The sequence below is a fragment of the Triticum dicoccoides genome, chromosome 3B (genome assembly GCF_002162155.2).
Source record: "Triticum dicoccoides isolate Atlit2015 ecotype Zavitan chromosome 3B, WEW_v2.0, whole genome shotgun sequence".
Taxonomy (NCBI): Eukaryota; Viridiplantae; Streptophyta; class Magnoliopsida; order Poales; family Poaceae; genus Triticum; species Triticum dicoccoides.
Genome location: NC_041385.1, coordinates 784,085,835 through 784,112,337, shown reverse-complemented (window position 1 = coordinate 784,112,337; position 26,503 = coordinate 784,085,835). Strand labels below are relative to the sequence as shown.

General features: G+C 51.8%; 2 protein-coding genes across 2 annotated transcripts in view; both read right to left on the bottom strand.

Moving 5' to 3' along the window:
• The window catches only part of LOC119280030 (anthranilate O-methyltransferase 3-like), a 40,385-nt gene extending 25,890 nt beyond the window's left edge, over positions 1-14,495 (bottom strand). Inside the window, exon 1 of the mRNA XM_037561034.1 lies at positions 14,433-14,495. Coding sequence (XP_037416931.1) covers positions 14,433-14,495 — 63 coding nt within the window. The remainder of the gene's footprint in view (positions 1-14,432) is intronic.
• A 3,804-nt stretch (positions 14,496-18,299) lies between these two features.
• LOC119280028 lies at positions 18,300-20,106 on the bottom strand. Its single transcript, XM_037561033.1, has 3 exons — positions 18,860-20,106; positions 18,424-18,490; positions 18,300-18,305 (listed from the first exon to the last, which is right to left on the bottom strand). The coding sequence occupies exons 1-3, from the start codon at positions 20,104-20,106 to the stop codon at positions 18,300-18,302; spliced, it is 1,320 nt and encodes a 439-aa protein (XP_037416930.1).
• Between the last annotated feature and the right edge of the window lie 6,397 nt (positions 20,107-26,503).

The window sequence follows — 26,503 nt, the reverse complement described above, 5'->3', positions numbered from 1 at the left end:
TACCAACGAAAAAGGGTTTTGTTGGTGCATTGATAGGCCCCTTATGTTTTGGAGTTTGTTGACATAAACAGTATGGGACTTATGTGTTTGCTAGTGCGCACAGAGTAACAGGTCCCTGATGTATCGAGGAGTTTGATGCAAACGACGAAAATAATCTCCTTGCGCAGAGTGAAGGTTATCACCGAAGATAAAGCTAACAAGGTGCTGCTACTGCTGTTGCTGAAGTCTATGATGGCTCTTTCTATCAGCAGCTTTATCCTGTTCTGCTGAACGTTCTACAGTCAATTTGAACTTTCTTCAAAACTCTAGTAGTCTTCAGCTAAATAGCATGCTTTTTAGCTTCCTCATTTTTTCTTTTGAATTTTAGATATATAGTCATATTATGAATTCCCGCAAAATAAACTATATCATGAACAAGTTCCTGATGGACAGTTCTGAGAAGCCAAGTGTCAAAAAAGAATACGATACCTGAATACCGGAGTTGCGAGCATAATGTCGGAGTAATGGGCCACGGGTAGGCTAACCCGAGCCCCAGAACCTTTCAAGACATCGGTGCAGGTTGCGCCCCTCAAGCCGAGTCCCAGACGCGACTCCAAGATTGGCCGAGTCCCAGGCGCGACTCCAAGATTAGCCGAGCCCCAGGCGCGACTCCAAGATTGGCCGAGTCCCAGGCGCGACTCCAAGACTGGCCGACTCATTGCCGGCGACTTCCGGAGAAGCCGACTATAGAGAGTCGGCCCGCGACTCCACCCATCTCCTGCCTTCGCCACGATAGACGGGGCGGGGTACGGTGACGGCGTGGCCGTCTCCCCCTGCTTACGAGGAACTGGCATGGCTACAGTGCGCCATATCGCTGAAGATCTCCATCATGGCGCGGCGTTGTTGCCATGCCTACCCTGACCTCAGCCTCAGTGGGCGGCGCATTGTGCCCACGTCGGCCTATCTGTACGACCCAGAGACGGCGGGACCCGCCCGTCAGCGGGAGCACGAAAGACGGCGAGAACACCCCAAAGACGGACCCGTGGGAGTCGGCTCCCTGGAGTCGGGCGGCCCCTCCCACGGGCCCCACATGCCATTAACCAGACAAGACGGGGAATGGCGACAGTGATCGCCCGTCAGGCGGCGGCACTGTTGCCACGACCCCATGACCAAGCCTGCGTCATTAGAAGCACGGCTAAAGTGTCGGTCCTGTCGGCGGGGCCCGCCAGTCGCCGGGCCCCAGCAGTCGGCGGAGAAGACGGCGGCCTGAGAGACAGACGACTGGGACCCGCACCCAGCCGGATTACCATTGTACCCCCGGGGGGTAGGCCTATATAAACCCCCCGGGGCACCCATGCAAAGGGTTCGAATCCATTAGCACTAGACCAGATCATATAGGAAGGGGAGAGCTAGCCTTGCCTTCTCCTACCTCCAGAATACAGCTCGAGGAGCAACCCTGTACTCACTTTGCCTTAGTGATCATGCGGAGACCCCGCAGAGCAGCAGTAGGGGTGTTATCTCCTCGGAGAGCCCCGAAACTGGGTAAGATCCGCCGGCGTGCATGTCTTCGCCTCATTCCGTTTCCTGGCACCGGCGACGTTCTACTCGCTCCCACCATGATAAGCCATCCTTTGGCATATGTCACACCCAACCCCCGACATTTGGCGCCCACCGTGGGGCGAGGTGCACCGTCGTCCGGAGACCTGCTCTGGACGGGAACTTTCTTCCTCCCCAGCGAGCGTAGCCTGCCCGGCACGCCCGATGGCGCTTGCCTCGACACGCTGCAAGGCATTCATGATGCCTGCGCAGCGAGCTGCCTTGCCGATCTTCTTGGCGAGGTTTGCATCACCGATGAGCCTGCATGCGACACAGGCACGGGCCCGAGAGCCTCCTCGCGGGCCTCCTCGACCAACTCCACGTCGCCGGCGAGCCTGCCGTGGACTTGGAGTCCGTAGGCTCCACCGACCCGATGCTGGTCGACTCCGACGTCGTGTCGCTTGATGCATTCCCCACCAACGTGGTGGTCTACGACGAGCCGCTCCCTCATGAGGAGAGCGGCGGAAGCGCCGTCACGGAGGTGCTAGTCATCAGTCATGGTGAGCACTCCGGTGAGGGAGCTCATGACCCACTCGACGCGGCTCTACGAGACCTAACCGCGCCCATTCCGGAGGACGCCGACGCCGAAACCCTGGAGACGCGCCGCCTACGGATCGTCGAAGGCGCGAAGAAGCTGGCAATCATGAGACGCTTGTCAGAAGCCTACCAGTGTGAGATGGATCGCGCTGTGGGCGGCTCGCCAGCCCCGACAGGGCCTAGCCGCCTAGGCGCGGTCCGGCAATGCGGCGTGGCCGTCGCCAGCCTATTCGGTGCCGATCGCCCCGTGTACGCTACGCCTACGGAGAACATCCGCGCCGCCCAGACGGCGGCGGACGAGCTAGATAACTTCGAAGGTGAAGAGCGCCGCCTGATGACCGAGCGGGTCCAGAGGCTCCTCAAAGCGGCTGGCGCACAGAATGAAGCCGGCGGCCGCACAGAGGCCCCGCAATGACGAAACGACGACTCGCCTCCCCGCCGAGATCAGGGCGCGATGTCTCGGACGCCGACTGGTGGTGTCCGCGGAAGAAAAGACAAGGATCCGGCTGTCAGCCATAGTCGGACTCGCATCACCATCAAGCGCGACCAAGACGGCCGCCGAAGAACAGTGGAACGGCAGGGCGACTATCTGCCTCCCCCACCATGAAGAGAAAGGCGAGTCTCCCCGCCACCTGTTGAACATCCGACTCTCGGCGACCGCCTTGGCCGCCGAGAGGGAGTTGGAGAGAACGATGCCCACCACCGGATCGACCGACTCCACCGATCCCTGGCGCTTGAAGAAGAAGACGAGTTGGGTCCTCCCTGTTTCGGACCCCGCATCCAAGATGAGCCCTTTCCTAAAGGGTTCACGCTCCCTCGAGACACGCCCAAGTACACCGGCTCCACGAAGCCGAAGGATTGGCTAGTTGACTACTCCACAGCCGTCAACATAGCAAACGGCAACAAGCGCATTGCCGTGAAGTATGTTCCCCTCATGCTCCAGGGCACGGCCCGGACGTGGTTGAACAGTCTGAAGCCCCGCAGCATCAACAGCTGGGTCGACTTCACCGAGGATTTCATTCGCAATTTCACAAGCACGTACAAGCGACCCCCCAAGCCGCGCCAGCTTTCCTTGTGCGTGCAAGGTCCTGACGAATCAACTCGCGACTACCTCACTCGCTGGGGCGAGCTTCGGAACTCCTGCGAGGGCGTGCACGAGGTGCAGGCTATCGAGTACTTCACCGCCGGGTGCAGAGAAGGCACCCTCCTCAAGAACAGGCTCCTCTGCGACGAGCCGGAGACCCTCGACGAGCTGCTAGTCATAGCAGACATGTATGCCACGGCCGACTCCTCCATGAAGACAGAAATTCAAGTTAGTGTGACTGGCAAGGTGGCCCCTCAGGCTCCCAGAACTCCGGCTGGAGACGCCATTCGACGACAGCAACAGAATGATCACAAGCGCAAGGCCCCGCAGCCGGCTTCTAGCAGCCGGCAGGTTGCGACAGTCGAAGACCAACAGCCGGAGGGGCAGCCTCCGATGAAGCGACAGAAAGGCGGCAAGTCCAACTGGTTGCCGTCCTTCTCTTACGAGCAGACTCTAGATGGACCCTGCAAGTTCCACAGCGGCGCGAAGCCGTCAAACCATACCACCCGGAAATGCCACTGGCTCACCAGAATCGCCAAGGGAGACGGCCTTCTTCCTCCTCCGCTTGCTGGGCCGCCGCCTCCACCGCCGCCCCAGCAGCCGGCTGCCAGGCCAGTCGGCGCCGTACAAGATGAGTACCCGAGAGAGCATGGAGCCTATGTAGTGTTCACCAGTGTGGCTGATGATCGACGCAGCAAACGGCTGCAGCAGCAAGAAGTAAATGCAGTAGCATCGGATACTCTGGAATTTATGCATTGGTCCGAGAAGCCTATCAGTTGGAGCAGAGCCGATCACCCAGAGGTGATGCCGAATCCGGGCTCCTACGCCTTGGTTTTGAGTGCCACCTTGGCCACTGATAGGCGGGCCGCTCGCTTCTCGCGAGTGTTGATAGACGGAGGCAGTAGCATCAACATCCTGTACAAAGATACCATGGAGAAGTTAGGAATCAAGCAAAGACAGCTTCAGAACAGCCGAACTGTGTTCCACGGCATTGTACCTGGCCTTTCCCGCTCGCCAATCGGCAAGATCCTGATAGATGTCCTCTTCAGAGACAAAGATCATTTCCGCCGAGAGCTAGTTTGGTTCGAAGTGGTGGACCTCGAGAGCCCATACCAAGCATTGCTTGGCCGACCTGCTTTGGCCAAGTTCATGGCGGTCCCCCACTACGCCTACCTCAAGATGAAGATGCCAAGTTCCATGGAGACTACAGGAAGTCGTCCGCTTGCGCGGCTAAGAGCAGTCGGCTGGCCGAGTCCCTGGTGATCGCAGCTGAGAGGCGGCTTCTTGATCGGGTTGTGGCGATGGCCGGCAAGCAGCCAGAGATGTCGCCCGACCCCAAGGAGTCGGAAGCTGAGGGTTCGTTCAAGCCGGATAAAGAAACAAAGAGGATACCTTTGGACCCGGAGCATCCGGAGAGGCACGCTGTCATAGGTGCAAACCTAGACAGCAAATAGGAAGGCGAGCTCGTCGATTTCCTCCGTGATAATCGGGACATCTTCACGTGGTCCCCTAAAGACATGCCAGGTGTACCGACGGAATTCGCCGAGCACAAGCTACATGTCCGATCTGATGTGAAACCCGTCAAGCAGCCCTTGCACCGCTTGTCAGAAGAGAAGAGAAGAGTTGTTGGGGAAGAGATAGCCCGACTCCTAGCAGTCGGCTTCATTATGGAGGTGTTTTTTCCAGAATGGTTAGCAAACCCGGTCCTGGTATGGAAGAAGAACAAGCAGTGGCGGATGTGTATTGACTACACAAGCCTCAACAAAGCCTGCCCCAAAGACCCATTTGCTTTACCGAGAATTGATCAGGTGATAGACTCCACAGCCGGATGCGAGCTGTCAAGCTGAACCTGGCAGACAGACTGAAGACTGCCTTCATCACGCCGTTTGCAGCCTTCTGCTACCTGACCATGACGTTCGGCTTGAGGAATGCCGGTGCCACCTTTCAGCGTTGCATGCAGAAGTGCCTCCTCAAGCAACTCGGCAGAAACGCCCACGTCTACGTAGACGATGTGGTGGTGTAGACGGAAAAGCGTGGAACACTGTTGGAAGACCTCAAGGAAAACTTTGAGAACCTGCGCCGATTCCAGATCAAGCTCAACCCTGAGAAGTGTGTCTTCGGAGTACCAGCCGGCCAACTCCTTGGCTTCCTGGTCTCCGAACGCGGCATAGAGTGTAACCCTGTAAAGATCAAGGCCATTGAGAGGATGGAGGTCCCCCGCCGACTGCTAGATGTGCAAAAGTTTACCGGCTGCTTGGCATCCATCAGCCGATTCATCAGTCGGCTGGGCGAGAAGGCTCTCCCTTTGTACCAACTGATGAAGAAGACCACCTTTTTCGAGTGGAACCACAAGGCGGACGAAGCATTTCTCCAGTTGAAGAAGATGTTGACTACTCCCCCTGTGCTGGCGGCTCCGACTTCTAAAGAGCCTATGCTCCTATACATTGCCGCCACCAGCCGGGTAGTCAGCATAGTCATCGTAGTTGAACGCAAGGAGGAAGGCAAGGCGCTCCCTGTACAGAGACCGGTATATTATCTAAGCAAGGTACTGTCGACCTCCAAGCAGAACTACCCCCACTACCAGAAGATATGCTACGACGTGCACTTTGCCGCCAAGAAGTTGAAGCCTTACTTTCAAGAGCATCCAATCACTGTGGTCTGCACAGCTCCACTGGACGAGATCATTGGAAGCCGAGATGCTTCGGGCCGAGTGGCCAAATGGGCCATAGATTTCGCTCCCTACACCATCTACTACCAGCCCCACACTGCCATCAAGTCGCAAGCACTGGCCGACTTCCTTGTCGAATGGGCCGGGACCCAGTACCTGCCGCCAGCACCCGACTCCACTCATTGGCGGATGCATTTCGATGGCTCCAAGATGCGCACCGGCTTGGGAGCCGGCGTCGTCCTCACCTCCCCTAAAGGCAAAAAGCTCAAGTATGCGCTGCAGATCCACTTCGCCGCCTCCAACAACGTTGCCGAACACGAGGCGCTCATTCATGGGCTCCGGCTTGCCAAACAACCCGGCATCCGCCGGATCTTGTGCTACGGTGACTCCGATTTGGTGGTCCAGCAGTCATCTGGCGACTGGGACGCCAAAGATGCAAACATGGCAAGCTACCGCTTCCTGGTGCAGCAACTCAGCGGATATTTCGAGGGGTGCGAATTCCTTCACATGCCAAGAAATGACAACGACCAAGCACACGCCCTGGCACGAGCCAGCTCCACGCGCCAAGCGATACCATCCAACGTCGCCCTTCAGCGCCTCCTCAAGCCGTCTATCAAGCCTTCACCAGAATTAGACTCCATCTTTGTGCCGGCTCCCCCTGAAGAAGTCGGATCCGGCTCAAGAGCACCAATAGACGGCACAAGAATTCTTATAGACGGCTCCAAGAACGCCGCAGTCAAAGCCAGCCCGGGGACTTCAGAACCCGGCCCGGGGACTGCGGCGGTCAGCCCAAGGACTCCAGAGCTCGGCCCGGGGACTGCGCCAGTCGGCTCAGGGACTGCGCCAGTCGGCCCGGGGACTTCGTCTATCCAGCAAGTGGCTGCGGACTCCAGCGCGCCGCCTCCCAGCCCAGCCGCCCTTGTCCAAGTCGCAATAGTGGCAATTGAAGAAATAGCAGCACCCTCATGGGCCCAACCCATCCTCAAGTTCCTAGTAAACAGAGAGCTGCCAGCTGATGAAATCTTGGCTCGGCAAATACAATGCCGAGCGGCAGCCTACACCATAGTCAACAGAGAGCTGGTCAGGCACAGCGTTACTGGCGTCTACCAATGTTGTATCGAGGCAGAACAAGGCCAAGCAATTCTCAGAGACATCCATGAAGGCGAGTGCGGCCACCATGCGGCTTCAAGAGCACCCGTCGCCAAAGCCTTTCGACACGGTTTCTTCTGGCCAACTGCCCTGGAAGAGGCCAAGGAATTAGTCCAAAAATGCAAGGGGTGCCAGATGTTCCGTTCCAAGCCGCTTCAGCCGGCTTCCGCGCTCAAGACTATCCCCATCGCCTGGCCCTTTGCGGTTTGGGGCCTGGACATGGTGGGACCATTCAAGACGGCACGAGGTGGCCTGACTCATTTACTTGACGCAGTGGAAAAGTTCACCAAGTGGATAGAGGTAAAACCCATCAAGAAGTTGAATGGTCCGACTGCAGTGACTTTCGTCACCGACATCACGACTCGGTATGGCATACCACACAGCATCATCACCAACAATGGCACAAATTTTGCCAAAGGCGCCTTGGCCTGTTTCTGCGCGACGCAGGGCATCCGACTGTACTTAGCGTCCGTTACCCATCTGCAGTCAAACGGCCAGGTGGAGCGAGCAAACGGCCGCATCCTATCTGGCATCAAGCCCCGACTGGTCGAACCATTGGAGCGTTCGGCCGGCTGTTGGCTTGAAGAGCTGCCAGCCGTCCTCTGGAGTCTGCGCACGACTCCAAACAAGTCAACTGCTTCACGCCTTTCTTCCTCGTCTACGGTGCTGAAGCCGTCATCCCGATGGACATAGAGTTCGACTCCCCGCGAGTCACCATGTACATCGAGGAGGAAGCAGAAGAGGCACGTCAAGACGGCGTCGATCTGCTGGAAGAGGGCCGGCTGTTGGCACTCAGTCGGTCCGGCATCTACCAGCAGACCCTGCGCCGATACTACAACAGGAAGGTCAGGCCGAGATCCTTCCAAGAAGGCGACCTTGTGCTTCGACTGATCCAGCGGACAGCCGGCCAGCACAAGTTGTCGGCACCTTGGGAAGGCCCCTTCATTATCAGCAAAGTGCTGGGCAACGACTCCTACTACCTGATCGACGCTCAGAAGCCCCGAGCACGCAAGAGAGACGACTCCGGCAAAGAGTCCAAACGGCCATGGAATGCAAATCTTCTCCGAAGATTTTACAGTTGATGCAGTATGTACCACGCTACCCCTTTGTATTAAAGTACCAAGACTTCGGGCCCCCCGAGACGAGCTCGGGGACTGCCCCTTTCGATTATCTGTATGATAAGAATTATGCCTTCGAGTATGCTACTCTTCGCTACGCCGCTTGGCACCGGGTTTGACTAGTCGGCCCGGGGACTCGCCGTCTTGCGCTATGAAATGCTTCCTGAAGTCGGACAAGTAGTGTGTGGCGCCTAAGCCGTCTCCTGCCAGAAGCCGCAGCTCGCAAAGCGACTGTTTGGCAGGCAGGAGTAAGGATGAATGGGCGCCCACACGAAAAATGGCTAAGGACCTAAAGCATTAACATAGCTTAAGCCGGCTTCCAGCCCCTTTTCGCAAAACCGACTCGTGTGTAGTCGGCTTGCCGCTTTCTATCCAACTTGTTAAAAAGACTCCAATGAATAGCAAGTACTTGCCTTCTCCAAAGTAGCCAGGCATTTGATCCAGCGGCAGTCCGCGGAGCGGTTGTCCGGCTGACAAGGCGGCAACTAGGGGAAGGCGGCAAAGGAAAAAGCTGAAGGAGCAATAAGCAAGGAAAGATAGAATTCAGATTGATATTTACATAACATAGACCCTTGGCCGAATCTTCGAACAGTAGTTCGAAATACACCCCGCGGGTGGAATTGTGCAAATTAACAAGTTCTTCAAAGACTTTTAAGAGCAGATAAAGTAAAGCCAAACGGCAGCCTAGGGAAGGGCAGACGGGTTCGGAGGGTCGGAGGAAACGGCGGTGTCAGGCGCCCGGGCGGCCGGCTAGGCAGTCTCGGCTTGATCGTCACCAACGGCAGTCGGCCCGGTGGGACGCGGCTCGTTGCTGGAGGCGCGATCGAGCTGAGGCTGGTCGCCCGTCCCGTCTTCTAGCGCCTCCGTCTCGCCTTCGTCCTCCGCCTCGCCTTCCTCCTCGGTGCTGGAGCCAATCACCTCCGCCGAGTCCTCGTTGTAGTTTGGGTTCATCGCGAACCACTCCGGCGGCACCTCCTCACCGCCTGCAGCCCGCTCGGGGACGAAGACGCTCGTATCGGTGTAGTCGGCGATCGCCGCCGCACGCTCGACGAGGGCGCCCTCCACAGCCACCAACTCCGCCCGGGCCTCTGACGGGAACGCGGCCAGACGGTCCAGGTCCAGCCCTGGATACCACGCCTTCACGAATTCCAAGGCCCGGCGCGCTCCGGCCCGGGCCGAGGAACCCTTCCAGGCCTCAAGATGGCCGGCTGCGACCTCCAGCCAGTCGGCAGTCCGACTGGCAGTGCGCAGAGCCGGCATGTCTGGCCATAGAGCGGCAACCGCCTGGCGCCGGCACGCTGAAGCCGGCACATCAACCGATGGGCCGGCCGAAGATGGGCCTCGATGCTCAGAAGCTGTTCGTCGACGGTCCGGGGGGCGTTAGCGGCTATCTCCGCGCCGTTTGCCCTCCGTGCCTCGCGATCGGCCTCGATGGCCTGTGTGACTGCCTGCGAGTGGCCAGGAAAGAAGTCTGTCAAGACAAAAAAGAAGCAAGGCAAAAAATTAGAAGTCATCCCGACTCATAGTCGGAAGCTCAAATAAAAAGAGAAAAGAAAAGAACTCACCGTCGACGATGTCCTCGATCTCATGGAAGCCGGAGGTCAGCAGCGCCTCCTTGTCGGTCCAGGAGGAGCGCTCGCTTTTGAACTCGGCCAGGAGAGCAGCCTCCTTCTTCTCGGCCTCGTCCTGCGCCTTCTTGAGCAGCTCCCTCTGCTCGGCCAGCTGCGCAGCCAGCAGGTCGCGCTCCGCGGCAAGCTTGCTGCACTCCTCTCCCTTGACGCGCAAGGCGGTGTTGGCCTCGCCCAGCTGCTCCTGAAGAGCGGCATTGGCCCCTAAAGAACAAAGAAGGAGACGTTGAGTCAACAAAGAAGGTCGCCGGGAAGATCCGGCCCGACTGCTCAGCAGTCGGCCCGAATCTCGGGGACTACAGCCCGCGGTGCGCCAGCGCGCCCCCGCGAAGAAGAAGAAAAACAAAAGAAAGAGACGTTAAGTCGTCAGTAAAGAGGATCGCCGGGAAGATCCGGCCCGACTACTCAGCAGTCGGCCCGAATCTCGGGGACTACAGCCCGCGGGTGCGCCAGCGCGCCCCCGCAAAAAAGAAGAAGGACTTACTCCGGCTCTCTGACAAGTCGGCGGTCCGCTTGCCCAGCTCCTCAACATTGCGGTTGAAGGCAGTGGCACGGAGGTTGTGATACTCCTGTAACAAGCAATTCAGACAAAGATAAATACTTGGAACTCGCCAGAGGGAGTTTCGAACCGCCTGCTCAGCAGCCGGCCCGCAACTCGGGGACTACACACTGTAGGTGCGCTGGCGCGCCCCCATAGAGAAGAACAAGAAAAACAAGAATCAAAGAAGAAGCATACTCGGACGGTCGCTCGCGATGTCAGATGCGCCTTGGTGTAGTTCTGAAGGGCGTCGCCCTCGGCTTGCAGCTTCGCCTGGACGTCCAGGAGTGCCTGGTTCAGCGGACCCGTGCCGCCTCCTCGCACCCACCCAACGGGCGCGGCGCTTGTCGCCTCGGCGTCTGGGATGGCCGAGCTGGCGGCACCGGTCTCTAGGGGCCGGGGCACCGAAGTCGCCTTCTCAAGGCGGCGGCGCGCTGGCGAGGCGACTTGAAGGAGCAGCCTCGCCACGGCCTCGTCTTCAGTCCGCGGCACCGGCGGGCCTGCCGGCTATTTACCATGCTTGCTCCCAGTCGGCGGCGGAGGCGACGGTGGTGGCACGAGCGTATCCGACATGGAGGCCTCGCCGCTTTCCTTCTCCGCGATGGGGTTCTCGGCGCCGGCTTCTCCAGTCTACCACATGAACTCCGGGGGCGGCGGTGCGGAGGACAGCGGGAGGATGTGCAACACCGATTGGCGGCGCCCGGCGTCCTCAGCTCGCCGTCTTGCCACAATGGCGGCTTCGGCCTCTTCCACCTTTTCGGCCTCCGCCTTCTCCAGACGGTCAGCCTCCTCCTCGTCGCGCCTCTCCTGCGCGTTTCGCTCCGTCGCCTTCCGGAGCTCGGCGGCGGGGTCAATCCGCCGAGTGGTGGCGGACGTCTCTACCGACCCCACGACAAAGGGGGCGGCGACCCTCTCAAGGTTAAGGGGAGCCCTGAAGCAAGGAAGGAGTGTAAAAGACTCGGACAAAGATTCACTAAAGGAAAATAAGACGAAGGCAGAAACAATTATGCAGAGACCAGAGGCGGCCTCTTCACTTCCTTACGGAAGCGGTTGTCCTTTGCGGCCGCCTCCTCCCGCTTGGTCGCGGCGGCCGCCCCCTTGAACTTCTTCGGCTTGCCGCCGAGCAAACACGGCCCGGCATGGCGCCTCTTCATGCCTCCTTGACCGGCCAAGCCGGCGGAAGAACTCGCGCCCGGCTGGCCGACCCTTGGCTAGTGGCGCGGGGCGACTTCTCCTTCGGCGTCGTCTTCAGGCCAGTCGGCGAAGGTGGCCGAGGGCCTGAGGCCGCTTCCCGCTCCTCCCCCTCCACCTTCGGCGTCGGCTTCCATCGCTGCCACCCCCAAGTCGGGGTCGTCGACGTCGCTCTCCGATCGGTCAGGGACGAACTCACGAGGCGGTCTCCTGACGCCGGCTGCGGGCTAAATGAGGGGGTTCTGACTCAAAGAAACCAAAAAGATCAGAAGCCGGTTCGGCTACAAAGAAAACAAAGCAACAAGAAATGTGACTTACCACCGGAGGAGGGTTGGCGCGTGAGTACGGCTCCTTGCCGAACAGTCAGTCCGCCGCGAGCTCGCAGTTTGCGATGTGGTTCACCATGTTCGCCACTTCTACGCGGGGCATTTCCCTGGAGCACATCCGACTTGGGTCTCGGTGGTCGCTCATCTGACAGATCAAATGAGGGAGGACTCGGCGCGCCACGAAGGAGGCTAGCAAGTCGGCCCCGACCAGGCCCTCCGACTGCGTCAGAACTCGGAGTCGCGCCACGGCGGCGGCTCCGGCGGGAGTCAGCGTCTTGACTGGATGAGACCAGCTGGGGAGCCTCCCAGCCGGTGCGCCGGCTTCATAAGGCGGCAGATTGACCCAGTCGCCGTCTGGGGCGACGTTCTTCACGTAGAAGTAAGAGCGCTGCCACATCTTCACCGACTTGATCAGCGGGATGGAGGGAAATGGATTGTCGGCTGTCGATCGCCGCATCGCGATGAAGGCGCCGCACTGGGACGGCACGCCGGCGACATGCGTGCCGAGCTTGGATTGGAAGAATTCTCCCCACAGCTTGATTGTGGAGAGAACGCCGAGGAAGCCCTCGCACGGGGTGGCGAAGGCGGCCAGCAGCACCACCGTGTTTGGAGTGAGGTGGTGCGGCTGGAGTCTGTGAAACTCCAAGAAGGAGCGAAAGAAGCCGCTCGCCGGCAGCCCCAGGCCGCGCATGAGGTGCGAGCGGAAGATGACCCGCTCGCCCTCCTCCGGCGCCGGTGATATCTCCCTCGCCGGCGCGGCGCGGGCTCGCACGAGGTTTGCGCCGGGGAGATGACACGTCTTGCAGAGAAACTCGATGAGGTCGTCGTCCACCTCGGAGCCATCCCACACGCCGGAGCGCACGGCAGGAGCCGCGGCAGCGGAAGAAGAACTCATCGCTGCGGGCGCGGTGTGGTTCGGCACGACGGCGGCAAGAAGAAGAAAGGAAGCAAAGGAGGCAAGAGGAGGCGGGGGAGCAGGGAAGATGGGCGCGCGTGCTTTGCCGCTCCGCTCCCCCCACCTACTTATAGCCTCATAGGCTGAGAAGCCGATGAGGCGGGCATGGGATTAACTGTGCACGGGACCCCACGCCCCCCATGACTTACCCCACGAAGTTACTGCGTGCAGTAACAACGTGGGAAACCCAACCATCCGCACGGCCGCAACAGATCCATTCGCGTGCCGAGGCGCGATAGTGGCGGGCCCCGCCTGACGGCCTGTCCCGTCGCGCGCGTGGGTAGGCAGACTGTCCTCGCCGCGTGGCACCACGCGACAGGGCCGCGGCGGGCGGCCGCGGGGAAGCATATCAGGCACGCCGCCTGGTTTCCCGCCGCGACTTTCGAACTCCTTAGCGGGGAAGGCGGCCCTCTGCGGGTCCGACTACGGATAGTCGACCTGAAGTAAGGCGGCGAGCAAAGCCCAGATTCCACCACCAGAAGAATGAAACTGTTGAGGCCCCACGACGTCTCACTCTCGGAGCCTCACTAGCTTCAGGGACTACTGTCGGAGTAATGGGCCACGGGTAGGCTAACCCGAGCCCCAGAACCTTTCAAGACATCGGGGCAGGCTGCGCCCCTCAAGCCGAGTCCCAGGCGCGACTCCAAGATTGGCCGAGTCCCAGGCGTGACTCCAAGATTAGCCGAGTCCCAGGCGCGACTCCAAGATTGGCCGAGTCCCAGGCGCGACTCCAAGACTGGCCGACTCATGGCCGGCGACTTCCGGAGAAGCCGACTATAGAGAGTCGCCCGCGACTCCACCCATCTCCTGCCTTCGCCATGATAGACGGGGCGAGGTACGGTGACGGCGTGGCCGTCTCCCCCTGCTTACGAGGAGCTGGCATGGCTACAGTGCGCCATATCGCTGGAGATCTCCATCATGGCGCGGCACTGTTGCCATGCCTACCCTGACCTCAGCCTCAGTGGGCGGCGCACTGTGCCCACGTCGGCCTATCTGTACGACCCAGAGACGGCGGGACCCGCCCGTCAGCGGGAGCACGGAAGACGGCGAGAACGCCCCAAAGACGGACCCGTGGGAGTCGGCTCCCTGGAGTCGGCCGGCCCCTCCCATGGGCCCCACACGCCATTAACCAGACAAGACGGGGAATGACGATAGTGATCGCCCGTCAGGCGGCGGCACTGTTGCCACGACCCCAGGACCAAGCCTGCTTCATTAGAAGCACGGCTACAGTGTCGGGCCTATCGGCGGGCCCCAGCAGTCGGCGGAGAAGACGACGGCCTGAGAGACAGACGGCTGGGACCCGCGCCCAGCCGGATTACCATTGTACCCCCGGGGGTAGGCCTATATAAACCCCCTGGGGCACCCATGCAAAGGGTTCGAATCCATTAGCACTAGACCAAATCATATAGGAAGCGGAGAGTTAGCCTTGCCTTCTCCTACCTCCAGAATACAGCTCGAGGAGCAACCCTGTACTCACTTTGCCTTAGTGATCACGCGGAGACCCCGCAGAGCAGCAGTAGGGGTGTTATCTCCTCGGAGAGCCCCGAAGCTGGGTAAGATCCGCCGGCGTGCATGTCTTCGCCTCATTCCATTTCCTGGCACCGGCGACGTTCTACTCGCTCCAACCATGATAAACCATCCTTTGGCATATGTCGCACCCAACCCCCAACACATAACTTCTCTCCCCTTGTCCTTGGTTCATATGCACCATCTGCTTGGAGGCCATCGCTTTGGTTAGAGCGAGGCAAACCTCCAGAAAACCTGATAGAAACAGATTAGGAGGCCACTGCTAATGATGTACTTGAACTTCAGTTTTTATTTTCCTCTTCTAACTGGGGATGGCTGCTTATCAATAGCCACTGATGTTAGCATAATCTTGAATAGTGTCAAGTCCAAGTAGTATTTGTGTTATACTAGGAAGTATTAGACGTGTTATGTTAGGTCTACATGGTGATCAGCGTGGCCGTGTAGTTAGGTAATCTACAGTACGTCAGAGTCCTAGTATTAGATGGATTAGGTTAGCTAGTTCGTGTACTAGTAGGAGTCCGTTTTAGGACTTGTACGTGTCCACACGTTTAGCAGTCTTGTATACGTCTAGGTTTTGGGTCGGTGCTCGTGCATATATATATATGCACAGTACCACGTGAAGTTGTATCAAGTCGTGGAGTTGAGACAAACATAAAATAAAGAGAATCAAAGGGCACGGCAAGAGCCCTTGGCTATCAGTTTTCGTGTGCGTGTGTTCGTCGTGATTTGATGTGATCGATCTTGTGGGCGAAGTTCCAACAACTGATTCAAAGCTTAAGTCAAAGTCAACTACGGATAAGGAATTGACAATAATTTAACAACCCGTCACTGGTAGTGGTTGTATTAGATCAGCAGACTTGTTATTTTAATTTGGTTACATTGAGTTGGCTATTCAACATGGAATTCAAGGTCAAAAATATTTCAGACATTTTAGAACAGCACAGACACATTTTTTCTGAAGCTGGTAGAAAAAAAAACTGAAATTCAGAGTTTATTAGTACTATTGAGAGTGGTATAAAATCTCTTTTCTACAATGGTTGCACAGTGGAGTTTTTTTGTTAATGCTAAATGCTTCCATACGATGCTTGATGAACATAAGCAAGTGCACACTGCATAGATAACACAAATACATCAAGCAGAGAAATAATGAACTACCATGTGATGATCTTCAAATAATAACCGGGGGAATGGTGCAGGTAGTCAATGCTATGGATAAATCTTAAGTGTGACATTGTACAGAGATGGCACTAGTTGGAATTAACTATAGAGCTTTCGTTTTCGGCCATTATTTGGTTAAGAAAGTTTTGGTCAACTTTCTACTCAATGAAAGTTTTGGTCTTCCATGTAGTCAGGGTCTGATCTAATTTTAATCACCTTACAATGCTGACCAAACAACATTCATATACTCAAATATTCTAACCAGGAGTATAATCAACACGAGAACCATGAGCTCTCTTAAATAAATATTAAAAGATAATATCATGGCGAAAAGGAGCAAGTCATCAGACATACAAAATCAGTAGAGACCAGTCGCAAACCTACAAACTGGAGAGAAAAACACAATGTTCATGCACTACTAAACTGGGCAAACACACGTCAAAGTCTCCTAGTGGCAAGATTGCAGAAATATCGCCTAGTACCACTTCCGAGGCTACTACTATTATGGTTGATATGAAACAAAACATAACTGTCAAACACTTCTGGATGGAAATATGAACTCAGAGGATGTACCTTCCATCTCACGCAAAGGCATGTGGACAGCGGAACAGCGAAGAAAATGAACGGAGTAATTTGCACTCAACCACTGGATTCATATTTCTAACTTCGGGTCCATGCAGTCCAGTTCATACTAAAACCATCTCTCTTATACTCCCTCCGTCCGCGAATAAGTGTACATATAGTTTTTGCTCTAAGTCAAAGTTTTAAAATTTTGACCAACTTTATAGAAAATAGTAGTAACATATATGACATCAAATTGATATATTATGAAAGTACATTTCAAAACGAATCTAGTGATACTAATTTGGTGCCATAAATGCTTTTACTCTTTCCTAGAAAGGTGGTCAAAGTATTAAAACTTTGACTTAAGACAAAAGCTAGATGTACACTTATTCGCAGACGGAGGGAGTAGAGTGAAGAAGTAATTTTCCATATTACCATCAAACAAATAAAGTACTCCCTCCGATCCATATTAATTGTTGCTGATTTAGTACAACTTTGTACTAAATCAGCGACAATTAATATGGATCGGAGGGAGTAGTAAACTGATACTAACACCCTTTGTCGTTATAGACAAACAAGGTTGAGAGTGAGAGACAACTGAGTCCAGGATTTGCAAAACACAAAAAGAAGAACCAACCTGTATGTGCTCAATTAGTCTGTCACACTCTGACTACCACCAGTTAACCCAGGGAAGCCATCCAAGAATGCCAGTTTTTACAAACCAGCAACACGAGGAGCATTGGCCTAGAATGTCAAGACTGGATGCGGCTAACCTCTAGTCTTTCAAGGCCTGCACAATCAGCCGACGTGGACCCACCTACAAGCATAAAATTCAGAAGCGAGCTATCATATTCAGACTGTCAAATATTAGATTCAGACTACAAAAGCGTATAGCCTTATATTGGATAGAGAAATTATGTGTCTATGCGTGTTTGATAATACAGACTACAGTTCTGATCTGATCTCTTTCTTTACAGACTGGGGTTAATTTCATCAGTTTCTCCCTTGTATGTACCAGGTAACAGAAGATGTTCATAATCTAAAGTAAAAGCATAATAACCTTGAACTTAAAATTGGAACCGGCAAGTTCATCCCAACAGATGTGTGGATTATTCAAATAAGTATGATGATAAGATCTGTTGATGAGACAGTGGAGCTTGTATTGCTTCATTATCTTAGGTTCCCTGTGTTCAATAAAGAACCCTCTGACATGAAACAATATTATGCTTCTGTTTTGTAGGAAAATATGGTAGTAAATCTGAGAGAAAAGTGGATGACTACCACCAAGGAGAAGGATAAGTTACAACAAGAGATGGTAAGTATGACTTCATCACAGAAGCATGCATATTCTTTTTTTTCCCTTTTCGTATGATCAAGCGGCATGTAGGAAAGGTATGATGATAAAACACGGAATTCTGTTTTGCAACAAAGGAACAGAATATCCTTCTCTGCTTTGTAAAACCAGGGGAGCTATAAATACCACTGAGTACAGAATGGTCAAGCCTGGCTCGAAAGCTGTGGATCCATTGCTGTTCTGGAAAATGGATGGGAGCTATACATGCCATTGGTAAAAGAAAGAATGCTGGAGTTGATAGTTTTAACCCTTAACTTGAAAAGCACAGAAATCCAAAGAGCCCTGTAAGACCGTCTAGGCCAGAACCATAAATCTTACCATGAGGTATTACAGAGAAGTTAAAAACTGTCTTCAAAACTAAGGTTTGCATATAGGCAATCATTCAATGTTTATGTTGCACTGTAATTCCATAACTGTCTTGTTGTTACTCCTGGCAACAAATGCTATGCCTCATATGATCTGCAGACGTTCCCACCACAGGAACATCACCAACTAGGACTGGATTTGCAAATGGACAATACAGTAGAAAGCAAAAAAAAACAAAACATAATTAGCAGGCAATGGAACGTTGGGATGCAACACAAACATACATGTCTGTTTAAATCATCCAGTTCCATTTAACATCTAATCCAGTACCCAGAATAACTTGTCACTGACTCAAAACACAGCTAACAGATACTGCACTTGCTTTCTCTAAGACATGCCTTTTTTGCTCCCACACACTCAGCTGCTAGAAATTAAATGCAGCTCACGCTTCTTTGATCCTCGACCTTCCTCCTCTTCCTGCCGCATTACTGTTTCAAGAAAAACAGACGAAGAATAAGGATGGAGACAATTAATGGTGACAAGGTCAAAACAAGTGAAAAGACAACTAGTTGTACAACAAAGTCAAATAATTATCACGCAGCAACCAAAAATAAAAAATGATCAGAACTGTTCCAGTAATACAGATTGAATGCCAACTAAAGCATACAAGATGGTCACAGAAGAGGGTCTCATTGGAAGTCTAACCACTAAAGCAGAGAGGGTGAAAAGAACATCAACCAGGTACCATACTATTGTTAGGTTGGATGATTATACCATTGTCGTATAAGAGGAAGAACTTCATACTGGTACATCTGAATCAGAAGAGACACATAAACACAAGCATGCCATTGTAAAATGCACGATTCATAACTGACATCCGTGTGAGTGATAGTGTGCTCCAGCAAAACCCTTAATTATATTATACGGCAACATTCCAAAAATACCAAGTATTAACAATCTAAAACATGATAGCTTGAGGATCACTGTTCCAAAGCAAACACCCATTCCTCTAATTTCTCAACTTATTCCCAGTTCCTTCACTTTCCTTCTCAGCATGCCGACCAAGAACCCTATGCACAGGGGACACCCTCATCCTCCTATTAGATATGTCTCATCTATGCTTCTAATGCGACCATACAAACCAAAGTATAATAACATCACACAAAGAACAAAAGACAAACCTTGCAGGATCATCCTTGAGCACAGGGAATGTGGGAGGCCAGATCATCATATACGGATGGATAAAACCCAACCATGGAATCTCATTTGTCCTCTCATACACTTTACACAGCGTCCTGCACTTGATACCCAAATAGAGTAGGCATGGACCCATCTCCAAGAAAACAAACTCAGCATTGCGCCCCACGTGCTTCATTGACACCTCATGTGTGTGATCAGGCACCCACCATTTAGCACACATCTCACGCAAACATATGGTATCCATCAGCAAACAGTTCTCCCCTGTGTGCAGCCATATGCGGAGCTGAAACTCGTTCAAATGAATGAGATACACGCCAGAATCATCATCTGACCTTGACAACATGGTTCGTCTGTCACTTATAACAAGCCCTTGTGGAAGCTGAAATGTGGAGAAACTTAAGGCTGTCAAATCCAAGACAAGAATTTCGCTCGGGGTGGCCGCCATATAGATTTTATTGCCAACAAGCAGAGGATTCAATTCCTGTGGTAGACAAGGGAGCTGCGTCGTTGCCGAGGCATGCACACACCAGACACCATCTTGCAACATATACATGTGCACCGTAGATTTTGTTCGCTCCTTAGAAGATTCCATCCACACATAGAAGTAGGACAAGTCGTTGCCGCGTTCTTTGAGAAAGAGTTGACTGAAAGTGTAGAAATAGCCATCCTGGAGTTTGTGTCGTGGGTATGGTGGGATGACGACAATGTCCCTCTCAGGGCAGAGGGGGCTGAGCACTATATTTTTTGATCCGGGATCTCCAATGTAGTTCATGAACGTGTTCATGAAGACGTTTCCATTGGAGGAGTCCATGATGATTTTGTTTTTATGCGTGCTACTGCAGACATCAAGGATGGAGCTTGCAGAGCGGATGATGGCGTTGAACTCTGGGGGGTGCGGTAGCATCGGCACGAAGCGTGAGCTGTTACAAAACCTCCCGGTGTCGACATAGAAGCCAAGGAGACGGGGCGGGTGGAGCTTGCGGAAGCGGCAGAGGAAGGCGGGGTCGGAGGCGTGACAGAACCAGCGCTTGCAGACGAGAGCAGCGCGGACGAGGGTAGTTGGGTAGCCGATTAGGAGGAGGATCTCGATGAGTAGGTTGTCGTGGCCGAGCACCTTGGACACGGGGTCAGCCGGCGTCGCAGATTGCCGCAGCCTCTTTCCATCCATACACGGCAAGTTGGGAGCGGAATTGACCCTGCAACAGCAGCAGCCACAGACAAATGCCATCAACAGAAATGGGTGAAGTTAATAGGTTGGTTGTTAATAGAAAAATGCCTTAAACAGGATCTTCATTCAGTGTGGTTGCAAATATCCAGCACATAGATAGAACACAAACATACTGTACATGATAAATCCATCCATCCAGCATAACATACAGATAGTTATGAAGAGGGAAAGTGGATGTTACCCGTGAGTAAGAGCAAGTCCAGCAGCGCCCCGAAACCACCCCCCATCGTCATTATAGGGGAGAAAAGCAAAAAAACAGCCTCCAGCAGTTCCCCGAACGTCTCCCCTTTTTTCCTGCCTCCCCGAAAACGACCCCTCTCTCCCCTCTATCTAGGGGAACGGCGACCTCCCCGATCCCCTCCCCGATTCGCTGGCCGGCGCAACCGCTGCCTCCGGAAAGCTCCGTCCCGCCACAACGCCGCTGCCGTCACTGCATCAGGTTCGTTCTTTTCATGTTTTTCTCTCAGATCCGAGCAGAATAGAAAGGGGAAGGAGAGAGGGCGCCGCCGGGCAATGGATATTGGGGGCGCGGCCGATTTGGCTGCAGATGAGGAGGTGCTAGGCTATCGTAGCTGCCATGGCTGGGGGGGAAGGGGGGCGGCTGTCGTGACTCGGCTGGGGGAGCCGCGCGCCGCCGTGGCTGAAGACCAAACGGGGGGAGGGGTGTGGCCGCCGCCGTGGGTGAAGACCAGATGTGCGAGGGGCGTGGCCGCCGCCGGGCAGTGGGTTCGGCGAGGAGGGAGGCGCTAGAAGGGAGGAGCTGGGCACTGCTGCTATAGAGATGGCATGCATCCATAGTGTGGCTTGCTGGAGCTGCTGCTACTGCCCGCTTCTGCTAGAGAGAACAGAGAGAAAGAGAGCAGAGATATGAGAGATGTTGTGATTGCTGCACATTAATATAGATGTATGGTGCTTTCTTCATGATGTATGATGTTGTATGATGTGTTTGCTGCACATTTAGATATAGATCAGAGAGATAGATTGCTACTGATTGTTGGTGCTATTGCTAGTAATTTTCCACTGACTGTTGCTGCTATTTGATTTCATTTGTATTTGCTACTGATTGCTAGTGACTGCTGCAAGTTAATTGCTACTGGGATATAACATTTACATAGCTATTTGCGATTGATTGCTGCTAGTTATTTGCTATTGGTTGCTGCACATCTATATGATGTATGGTTCATTCGTTTTTGTTTCAGGTTTAAGTAATGGACGATCAGAGTTATTTTGAACTTTTGCAAAGTGATGTCGGATTGAATGATTTGCACTGGACCGAAGAAGAACAAATGGATCTCGAAAAGGATGAAGAAGAACAAACTGATCTCGAAGGGCCTGCAGATCCTACCCCTCCTATGACAGCAAGGTCTTTGAAAGCAAAGGGGAAGAAATCAAGCGCCTCGAAACCAAGCGCTTCGAAGAGGCAAAAGAATTTCAGCAAGGTTGAAGACTTAACTTTGGTGGATGCATACCTTGAGATAACTCAAGATCCAATCATAGGAGTCGACCAATCTCGTGATTGTTATTGGAAAAGAATCGATGCTTATTTCCATGCCAATAAATCTGAAGACCATGGTCGCACACAAGGTTCTCTTCAGCATCGTTGGGCTATTATTCATGAACAAGTGAATATATTTTGTGCATGTTATAGTCAGGTCCTGAATAGGAACCAAAGTGGGATGACACGTGAAAATAAGGTAAAAAATATGCTTTGCATGGTTCCTATTTTGTTCATATCTTTGTTGTGCTGATGCATATGTATTAATGTAGCTATGTCAAGCGATTGTTCTCTATGCCAATGGAGACAAGGCAAATAAATCATTTGGATTGATGCATTGCTTTAATAAGTTGGAAGACACCGAGAAGTGGAAATCTCGGCCCCAGAAAAAACAGAAGACATCCTCCTTGGATACTCCTAATTCATCATCTGCTAGTTTGTTTGAGGATGAAGCTACATCTCCCTCTAAAGTTGTCCCCAAGAAAAGGCCACTTGGAATCAAGAGGGCTAAAGATGCAGCATGGCGGGCTCAAAGTTCTTCCAGTACAGTTAATAGTAGTGCCATGGAATCATTTGGGGGTATCTTGGAGACAAGGGAGTCAAAAAGACAAGAGCGATTTGAGCTCATGATTGCAATGGACAAACAGAGAGAAGAAGATAGGTTGGTAGAAGAAAGAAAGAAACTTGCAATACAAGAAAAAAAGATGGAATTAGAAGAAGAAAAGATACGAATCATGAGAATGGCGGAAGAACGCATGATGGGGGCCGAAGAAAGCAAAATAATGAGCATGGACCTTAGTGGCATGGATGAGCAAGAACAAGAATTCTACAAATTAAGGAAGAGCCAGATCATCAACCGACATCGTAACTCGTCGGCTTGAGCTATGTGTTGTAATCTATACTACTTATTATCTTCAAACCATTTGGATGAAACGTGTCTTGTAATCTGTACTAATTATTATCTTTGAACCATTTGGATGAACTATGTGTAGTAATCTGTACTATATCTCTGAACCATTTGGCTGACTATGTGTAGTAAACTATTGCTTCCATTATTTAGAAAATGATACAGATAGTTCTTACACTCCCATTATAATTGAAAAACAGTACACACTTGCATAATCTAAAATGGTGACATAGACTACATTATTGAAAGCTACACCAGTCCACGGATCTGCCACAGGTGCTCAACTAGATCAACTTGCCGCTGACAGTGAACTTGTTTGTCTCGAATATCACTCTGAGCTTGAAGAAACTGAGTCAATGTAGCCGCCTCTCGGTGAGAAGGTGTCACTAGTTCTACCATGTTATCGTAGCGGTAGTCTACACGACTTCCACGCTCATCTTCTATTATCATGTTATGCAGGATGATACAAGCTGTCATCACTTCTCCGAGTGTCTCCAGATCCCAATACCTTGCCGGTCCACGTACAATAGCAAAACGAGCTTGCAGAACACCAAAGGCTCGTTCGACATCCTTCCGACATGCTTCTTGAAACCGGGAGAAATTTTTGTTCTTCTCACCTTTGGGATTTGGAATTGTCTTCACAAAAGTTGCCCACTGCGGATATATGCCATCTGCAAGGTAATACCCCGTGTTGTAGTTGTGACCATTGATGGTATAATTCACTTATGGAGCATGCCCTTCAACTAGGTTTGCAAACACGGGTGAACGGTGGAGGACATTTATATCATTATGAGATCCTGGTAAACCAAAGAAAGAATGCCAAATCCAAAGGTCTTGTGAAGCAAGGGCTTCAAGAATGACCGTGGGTACGCGTTTATGGCCAACAAAAAAACCTTTGTGTGCAGTAGGGCAATTTTTCCACTTCCAATGCATGCAGTCGATGCTTCCGAGCATACCTGGAAACCCTCTTTGCTCTCCAATTGCAAGTAATCTAGCAGTATCTTCAGCATTTGGAGATCTCAGGTATTGACCCCCAAAGACCTCGATCACAGCACGCACAAATCTTCTAAGATTTTCTAAAGCGGTGGACTTTGCTAGCTGACAATACTCATCAGTAAGATCAGCTGCTATCCCATAAGCTAGGATTCGAAATACTGAGGTCAATTTTTGATATGGATGTAAACCAGGAACACCAGCACTATTTCTTCTCAGGGAAAAATAGCTATCATGTGCCTCTATAGCACTTGCTATGCGCAGAAAAAGAGGACGATGCATTCTATACTTGTGAAGAAAAACTTAAATGAGACATGAAGAGCAACTACTATGGTGAAAACGAAATAGATGCACAAATTTCATACCTATTGCGAAACATCCTTGCCTTGAAGGTGGGGTTCTCTGCAAAATAGTCCTTGTGGAGATTCTGAAAGCGTTCCGCAAAATCGCGCTGAAGAGATTGACGTCCCGGTTGTGAACCTCCATGACGTGGAGCATCCAACCGGGCTTCTTCTTCCTCTGCTACAATTGCAGCCATCATGAGTTCCTCATCTTCGGAGGAGGAATCTTCGCAAAACTGTCGGGCCAAACTTTGACGGTGACTCATTTCGTTGTGGAGAGATGGCAGAGAGATGACGCAAGAGAGGTAGAAGAGGAGGCACGATCAGGATTGTGATAGATATGAGGGGTGATCATGTATTTATAGGGCTGAAACTAGCCATTGGAAACTAGCCGTTGGTAGTTATGAAATATTCTTAAAATATAGAATAAGGGAGATGTTTAGGGGAACTGCTGGAGTTGAGCAATTTTTAAGGGAGAATCTTTTTAGGGGAGTCCCCTGTTTTGAGATATAGGGGAGAAATTTTAGGGGAACTGCTGGACTTGCTCTAACCTCAGCTGGATCCATATCCTATCCACCTCCCCCCTATTGTGGCACCCTCTCTACTCTCCTCTCCTCCACTGTTGCGGTAAGGGAAAAGTTAGGGTTTGTGAGGGGAAATCAAGCTAGGGTTTTCCGCAAGAAAGGAAAGTAACATAAAGGAAGAAGGAGATGGAGAAGGAGAGGAAGGGGATGGGGTCTACTCACCTCGAATCTATGGCTGCTGCCGGGGATGGGGAGGTCCGGGGTCGCCGGCGGCGCTAATCCTCCTTTCTCTCCGATCGCCGCTTTGCTGGAGTGGAGACTCAAGTGGAGAGCCGAGCTGAGTTTTTCTTTTTCGCTTTAGGAAATTTGGAGAGCGGAGCACTAACGTGTGTGCAGCCCACTAACCCCGATGCCCGATCCAAAGACCCGTCCAGTTTGTGTCAGCTAAAAAGCCCATCTATCCACTGGCTTTGCTATTTGCTGAGACCGCATAACCTCAAGTTTTTTTTTGCCTCAAAAAAAAATATTTGCTGAGACGTCCACAGTATAATAGTGAAGCATCAAATGAATATTCTCCTTTATTTAGTTTATTACTATGTACTCCCTTCGTCCAATAATATAAAAACGTTTTTGACACTACCATAATATAAGAACGTTTTTGACACTACACTAGTGTCAAAAACGTTTTTATATTATGGGACGAAGGGAGTAATATACAGCGGCATCAAAATGATTATTTCAGCCGAAATCACAAGTTGAGTCTTACTGAGCTAAGCGCTATCGATATGTACACTACCCCATATGCACCAAAATAATTTGCACTTGAGTTGAAACTAGACTTTCCTTCCATCATATACATAATAAAACATTAAAAATTCCCGCAAAAAAAAACAGTAATCAGAAAATATCGAAAAGGGGTTTTTTGACTTTACTAACTATCAATATTTGCCTCTTCCGTCTCTCAAACAGGAAGACGGTCGAGTCGATCTTGAAATTTACAGAACAACGTAGGTTCCATGATATCTCCTAATCTTTTGAGAAAATTCTAAACACAAAATGTCTATTTGATCCTGCAAGCATTTCAGTTGATTCTAAGAAAAAATATATTTTGTGGACACGAGGCCAAAATTCACTTGATTTAAGGTGTGAACGTGAATAATTAATAAACAAACTTTGTAGGAAAATTAAATTGATTCTAAGCAAAATTTAGGCCTCACATTTATGGATCCAGTGAACAATACGTAACCAATTCAGGAAAAAATTAAGCAACAGAGGCACAATCTTTTCTTTGTTGTGGCCATGGAGTGATAGCAGTAGAGATTGTTTTAGTATTTAAGTCAACCTAATTCAGGAATTAATATCAGACAATATTTATGGCATTCAACATGTTTGGTCGTTGCTTAACGCCTAAGCGCCTCATAAGCATTGCCTTCTCCAATAGAGCGTATCAGTATCACCCTCAGCGACAGTACTCATTGACAAAGAAAAATCCATGGTGCCAACCCAACAAGTGTCAGTGGCTGCACTAGGGCGTCCATGGCTATTGCCCATAGGTCACCCAAGGTGTCGGCTAGGGTATATATATAGTCATGACTCACGAATACAATGCGCACTAGGAACACTAATCCTATGATGCGAAAGAACTTCTGGCAACACCAATAGAAGGTTGGGGGTAGCATCCCTGTTCGGGACTGTCCGTGGTGGGGTCGGCCATGGAGACCATGTCATCAGAATCGATGTCTTGTCTTGTCACACTAGCGTGTACATTCCTAGTACCACATAATCCTAGTACTACATACTTCCTTTTTATGGTAAGCACATAACTACCTTTCTAAGAGTAGTGGAAGAATCATTGAGAAATGTGTACATGCTTTGAAATATATATAGCCCGCGATGTTCTGTTGGCCATGAAGTTAGGAAAGGTAAAGGGGGTTGACATGGTGGCATGTGCTTGCTTGGTCATTATAAGGATCATGTGAGCCTCTGCAATCGTTTTTTTGGAGTAAGAATTGACATGCAAAGCATCTAGATGACCTTCAAGCGCTTGAAAGCATGTCATCTTTGAGGCACCTACCTTTCATATTCTTTTGGATACAAATAGTAACATTAATAGTAATAATCAACCGAAGTACTACAG